The sequence below is a fragment of the Heteronotia binoei genome, unplaced genomic scaffold (assembly GCF_032191835.1).
Source record: "Heteronotia binoei isolate CCM8104 ecotype False Entrance Well unplaced genomic scaffold, APGP_CSIRO_Hbin_v1 ptg000762l, whole genome shotgun sequence".
Taxonomy (NCBI): Eukaryota; Metazoa; Chordata; class Lepidosauria; order Squamata; family Gekkonidae; genus Heteronotia; species Heteronotia binoei.
In genome coordinates this window covers 82,501-88,747 of record NW_026800086.1, presented here as the reverse complement: position 1 = coordinate 88,747, position 6,247 = coordinate 82,501, and the positions used below count along the sequence as shown (strand labels likewise).

The window sequence follows — 6,247 nt, the reverse complement described above, 5'->3', positions numbered from 1 at the left end:
GGCTTCTCTTATGTTCTTATGTGACACAGAGTGTTGGACTGGATGGGCCATTGGCCTGATCCAACATGGCTTCTCTTATGGTCTTATGTTCTTAAGGTCCCAGGTTCAATCCCCAGCATCCCCAGTTAAAAGGACCGGGCAGGAGGGGATGGAAAGACCTCTGCTGAGACCCTGGAGAGCCGCTGCCAGTCAGAGTAGACAGGACTGAATTTGATGGACCAGGGCCTGATTCAGTGGAAGGCACCTTCATGCATGTTCTGTATAAAGAAGCTTTATGCATCGCCTTTAAGTGCAGAACTGGCATCCTGGGACTCTCCTCAGAGAAGCAAGTTTCTAGTCCTCATCACCGTCTTATTGTGCAAGAGCCGAGAGAAGGGAGGAGCGTAGTGGCCTTTAGAATTGCCTGATTCGTTGGCTACCGTTTTGTTCAACTGCTCTTGTGATCGTTTTGTTTGTTCACAGAGCTTGGAAGATGGCAATGCTGGAAGCCAAAGCAACCCAGGTGAGTTGTTGTTTCTTCTTCTTCTTCTTCTTCTTCTTCTTCTTCTGGCATCCACTTCTGAGAGTCAGAGCTTCCTTCATCAGGTACTAGTAGGAATGGGAGATCCTGAGCCAAGGTACATCTGATGAAGGAAGTCTTGACGCTTGATGAAAGCTTTTACCAGGGGTGGCCAAACCGAGGCTCGGGAGCTTCGTGTGGCTCTTTCACAAATATTGTGTGGCTCTCAAAGCCCTCGTTGCCCCTTCGGCCAGCTTGGAGAAGTCATTTCTCTCTTTAAGCCAGTTTGGTGCAGTGGTGAAGTGCACGGACGTTTATCTGGGAGAACCGGGTTTGATTCCCCTCACAGGGTGTCTGTTGTGGAGGGAGAAATATAGGAGATCGTAAGCCGCTCTGAGTCTCTGATTCAGAGAGAAGGGCAGAGTATAAATCTGCAGTCTTCTTCTTCTGTTTGGTGTAGTGGTTAAGTGTGCAGACTCTTATCTGGGAGAACGAAGTTTGATTCCCCGCTCCTCCACTTGCACCTGCTGGGATGGCCTTGGGTCAGCCATAGCTCTCTTATCTGGGAGAACCGGGTTTGATTCCCCACTCCTCCACTTGCAGCTGCTGGAATGACCTTGGGTCAGCCAGAGCTCTCTTCTCTGGGAGAACCGGGTTTGATTCCCCACTCCTCCACTTGCAGCTGCTGGCATGGCCTTGGGTCAGCCACAGCTCTCTTATCTGGGAGAACCGGGTTTGATTCCCCACTCCTCCACTTGCAGCTGCTGGAATGGCCTCGGGTCAGCCATAGCTCTCTTATCTGGGAGAACCGGGTTTGATTCCCCACTCCTCCACTTACAGCTGCTAGAATGGCCTCGGGTCAGCCATAGCTCTCTTATCTGGGAGAACCGGGTTTGATTCCCCACTCCTCCACTTGCAGCTGCTGGAATGGCCTCGGGTCAGCCATAGCTCTCTTATCTGGGAGAACCGGGTTTGATTTCCCACTCCTTCACTTGCAGCTGCTGGAATGGCCTTGGGTCAGCCATAGCTCTCTTCTCTGGGAGAACCGGGTTTGATTCCCCACTCCTCCACTTGCAGCTGCTGGAATGGCCTCGGGTCAGCCAGAGCTCTCTTATCTGGGAGAACCGGGTTTGATTTCCCACTCCTTCACTTGCAGCTGCTGGAATGGCCTTGGGTCAGCCATAGCTCTCTTCTCTGGGAGAACCGGGTTTGATTCCCCACTCCTCCACTTGCACCTGCTGGGATGGCCTTGGGTCAGCTGTAGCTCTCTTATCCGGGGGAACCGGGTTTGATTCCCCACTTCTCCACTTGCACCTGCTGGGATGGCCTTGGGTCAGCCATAGCTCTTTTATCTGGGAGAACCGGGTTTGATTCCCCACTCCTCCACTTGCACCTGCTGGAATGGCCTTGGGTCAGCTGTAGCTCTCTTATCTGGGAGAACCAGGTTTGATTCCCCACTCCTCCTGGAATGGCCTTGGGTCAGCCAGAGCTCTCTTATCTGGGAGAACCGGGTTCAATTCCCCACTCCTCCACTTGCAACTGCTGGAATGGCCTTGGGTCAGCCAGAGCTCTCTTCTCTGGGAGAACCGGGTTTGATTCCCCACTCCTCTACTTGCACCTGCTGGAATGGCCTTGGGTCAGCCAGAGCTCTCTTATCTGTGAGAACAGGGTTTGATTCCCCCACTCCTCGACTTGCAGCTGCTGGAATGGCCTTGGGTCAGCCAGTGGCTCTTATCTGAGAGAACCGGGTTTGATTCCCCCACTCCTCCACTTGCACCTGCTAGAATGGCCTTGGGTCAGCCAGAGCTCTCTTATCTGGGAGAACTGGGTTGGATTCCCCACTCCTCCCCTTGCAGCTGCTGGAATGGCCTTGGGTCAGCCAGAGCTCTCTTATCTGGGAGAACCAGGTTTGATTCCCCACTCCTCCACTTGAAGCTGCTGGAATGGCCTTAGGTCAGCCAGAGCTCTCTTATCTGGGAGAACAGGGTTTAATTCCCGCACACCTTCACTTGCAGCTGCTGGAATGGCCTTGGGTCAGCCAGAGCTCTCTTATCTGTGAGAACAGGGTTTGATTCCCCCACTCCTCCACTTGCAGCTGCTGGAATGGCCTCGGGTCAGCCAGAGCTCTTGCAAGAGAGTTGTCCTTGAAAGGGCAGCTTCTGGGAGAGCTCTCTCAGCCCCGCCCGCCTCACAGGGTGTCTGTTGTGGGTGAAGAAGATAAAGGGGGTTGTAAGCTCTGAGTCTCTGATTCAGAGAGAAGGGTGGCGTATAAATCTGCAATTCTTCTTCTACCCAAATGCAGAACTTTACATTTATCCCTGTTAAAAAAAAATTATTATTATTCAGCCCGGTTTTCCAGCCTGTCAAGATCATCCTGTATCCAGTTTCTGTCCTCTGCTTTATTTGCAAGCCCTCGCAATTTAATATCACCCGCAAATTTAAGGAGCTTGTCCTTCATCCAGATCATTTACAAAGATGTGGCATTCCTGTGTCTTTCTTTGCCCTCCTAGGTTCACCTGTACGACCCTTACAACGACGACTACTACCAGACGGTGCCCCTGGATTCTCACCAGGCGATGTACGTCAGCTCCGATTACTACGGCAACCAGATGGGAGGTACGTGTGTATCCCGGAGAGTTTGCATCCTTGCTGGGAAGGGGCTGGCCAAAGGGCTGCCAGGACCGTTTTTGCACAAAGCACGTGCGGTGCAATGACGTCACCCGTGATTGATGTCATCACGCCGGCGATGTTGCGCGCTGGCCGCTCTAGGCGTTTCTGGGGAAACTCTATGGTTTTCCCGGATGCTCTAGCATTTTGGGAGCATGAGAGCCAGTTTGTTGTCGTGGTTAAGTGCGCGGACTCTTATCTGGGAGAACGAAGTTTGATTCCCCACTCCTCCACTTGCAGCTGCTGGAATGGCCCAGGGTCAGCCATAGCTCTGGCAGAGGTTGTCCTTGAAAGGGTAGCTTCTGTCAGAGCTCTCTCAGCTCCACCCAGCTCACAGGGTGTCTGTTGTGGGGGGAGAAGATATAGGAGATTGTAAGCCGCTCTGAGTCATAGAGTTGGAAAGGACCTCCAGGGTCATCTAGTCCCATCCCCTGCACAATGCAGGAAACTCACAAACACCTCCCCCTAAATTCCCAGGATCCGCATTGCTGTCAGATGGCCATCTAGCCTCCCTTGGCTCCACCCCCAGATCTCCAGGTATTCCCAAATACGCGGTTGGCAAGCCTACATGTTGGGCCTAATTGTGACTTTTTGGCTCTCAGAGCTGTTCTTTGGCTCTCCCAGAGCAGCCCAGGCAGTTATTTCTCGGCGATTCCAGCACCTCGGGCTTAGGCAGCCTTCTCTCAAGGTTGTGGCGACATCTGGTGGCACCGAGTATGAATTGCCCAGACGGTGGCTTCCCACAGCCCCAAGAAATCATAGAATCCTAGAGTTGGAAGGGACCTCCATGGTCATCTAGTCCAACCCCCTGCACAATGCAGGAAACTCACAAACACCTCCCCCTAAATTCACTGGATCCTCATTGCTGTTAGATGGCCATCTCGCCTCTGCTGAAAAACCTCCAAGGAAGGAGAGCCCACCACCTCCTGAAGAATCCTAGAGTTGGAAGGGACCTCCAGGGTCATCTAGTCCAACCCCCTGCACAATGCAGGAAACTCACAAACGCCTCCCCCTAAATTCACAGGATCTTCATTGCTGTCAGATGGCCATCTAGCCTCTGTTGAAAAGCCCAGAATCCTAGAATTATCAAGTTGGAAGGGACCTCCATGGCCATCTAGTCCAACCCCCTGCACAATGCAGGAAACTCACAAACACCTCCCACTAAATTCACTGGATCTTCATTGCTGTCAGATAGCCATCTTGCGTCTGTTGAAAAGCCCAGAATCCTAGAATCATCAAGTTGGAAGGGACCTCCATGGCCATCTAGTCCAACCCCCTGCACAATGCAGGAAACTCACAAACACCTCCCACTAAATTCACTGGATCTTCATTGCTGTCAGATGGCCATCTCGCATCTGTTGAAAAACCTCCAAGGAAGGAGAGCCCACCACCTCCTGAAGAATCATAGAGTTGGAAGGGACCTCCATGGTCATCTAGTCCAACCCCCTGCACAATGCAGGAAACTCACAAACACCCCCCCCCCCTAAATTCACTGGATCTTCATTGCTGTCAGATGGCCAACTAGCCTCCGTTGAAAAGCCCAGAATCCTAGAATCATCAAGTTGGAAGGGACCTCCATGGCCATCTAGTCCAACCCCCTGCACAATGCAGGAAACTCACAAACACCTCCCACTAAATTCACTGGATCTTCATTGCTGTCAGATGGCCATCTAGCCTCTGTTGAAAAACCCTCCAGGAAGGAGGATTCCCCACTCCTCCACTTGCAGCTGCTGGAATGGCCTTGGTTCACCCATAGCTCGCGCAGGAGTTGTCCTTGAAAGGGCAGATTCTGTCAGAGCTCTCTCAGCCCCACCCACCTCACAGGGTGTCTGTTTTGGTGGGGGGGAGGTAAAGGCGATTGCGAGACTCTGATTCAGAGAGAAGGGCAGGGTATAAATCTGCAGTCTTCTTCTTCTCTCCGCAGCACCCGGAATGGCCCACATGATCATCCGTGAAGACCCCTACCGTGTCTCCGGAGACCAGATGGCCTTGGGCTTGCTGGCGGGGGCCGCCAGCGGGGCAGCCCTGGGGTCCTTAATGTGGATGCCGTGCTGGTTCTGAGACTCCTTCGTCCGTCTCCCGTGTCCACAGCCGGCTGCTTGACCGAGAAGCCTCCGCCGTTTCCTCGAGGGGGTGGGGGGTGGGTCGGAGAGGATCCGCTCTGCATTGTAGACTCTTGTAAGATTCCCTTTCCGCACACGCGCCCACGGCCCCTCCGAGTGCCACTTTTTCATCCGCCTTGTTCTGCAGAGGGGTTGAGGGACAGCAGGACAGGTCGGGGGCCCCTCTCCCTTGGGCCCAAGTCCAGAATCATAGAATCATAGAGTTGGAAGGGACTTCCAGGGTCATCTAGTCCCACCCCCCGCACAATGCAGGAAGCTCACAAAGACCTCACCCTAAATTCACAGGATCTTCATCGCTGTCAGATGGCCATCTAACCTCTGCTTAAAAACCTCCAAGGAAGGACAGCCCACCACCTCCTGAGTTGGAAGGGACCCCCCAGGGTCATCTAGTCCAACCCCCTGCACAATGCAGGAAACTCACAAACACCTCCCCCTAAATTCATTGCTGTCAGATGGCCATGTAGCCAGTGTTGAAAAGCCTCTAAAGAAGGAGAGCTCCCCACATCCTGAGTTGGAAAGGAACCCCAGGGTCATCTAGTCCAACCCCCTACACAATGCAGGAAACTCACAAACACCTCCCCCTAAATTCACAGGATCTGCATCGCTGTCAGATGGCCAACTAGCCTCTGCTTAAAAACCTCCAAGGAAGGAGAGCCCACCACCTCCTGAGGAATCATAGAGTTGGAAAGGACCTCCAGGGTCATCTAGTCCCATCCCCTGCACAATGCAGGAAACTCACAAACACCTCCCCCTAAATTCCCAGGATCCGCATTGCTGTCAGATGGCCATCTAGCCTCTGTTTAAAAACCTTCAAGGAAGGAGAGACCACCTCCTCCCGAGGAAGCCTGTTCCACTGAGGAATCGCTCTAACGGTCAGGAAGTTCTTCCTAATGTTGAGCCGGAAACTCTTTTGATTTAATTTCAACCCGTTGGTTCTGGTCTGACCTTCTGGGGCTAC

General features: G+C 53.0%; 1 protein-coding gene across 1 annotated transcript; it reads left to right on the top strand.

The window, feature by feature from the left end:
* Positions 1-468: 468 nt before the first annotated feature.
* On the top strand, positions 469-5,253 carry LOC132590794 (pleckstrin homology domain-containing family B member 1-like). Its single transcript, XM_060263720.1, has 3 exons — positions 469-502; positions 3,010-3,115; positions 5,091-5,253. The coding sequence occupies exons 1-3, from the start codon at positions 473-475 to the stop codon at positions 5,225-5,227; spliced, it is 273 nt and encodes a 90-aa protein (XP_060119703.1). The 5' UTR covers positions 469-472; the 3' UTR covers positions 5,228-5,253.
* Positions 5,254-6,247: the final 994 nt, after the last annotated feature.

What these genes read in the sequence shown, in the direction of transcription:
- LOC132590794 (XM_060263720.1), top strand. Translation starts at nt 473, where the DNA reads ATGGCAATGCTGGAAGCCAAAGCAACCCAG. An exon ending in TGGAAGCCAAAGCAACCCAG is followed by an intron (nt 503 to 3,009) that starts GTGAGTTGTTGT and finishes TTGCCCTCCTAG; the next exon opens with GTTCACCTGTACGACCCTTA. An exon ending in CTACGGCAACCAGATGGGAG is followed by an intron (nt 3,116 to 5,090) that starts GTACGTGTGTAT and finishes TTCTCTCCGCAG; the next exon opens with CACCCGGAATGGCCCACATG.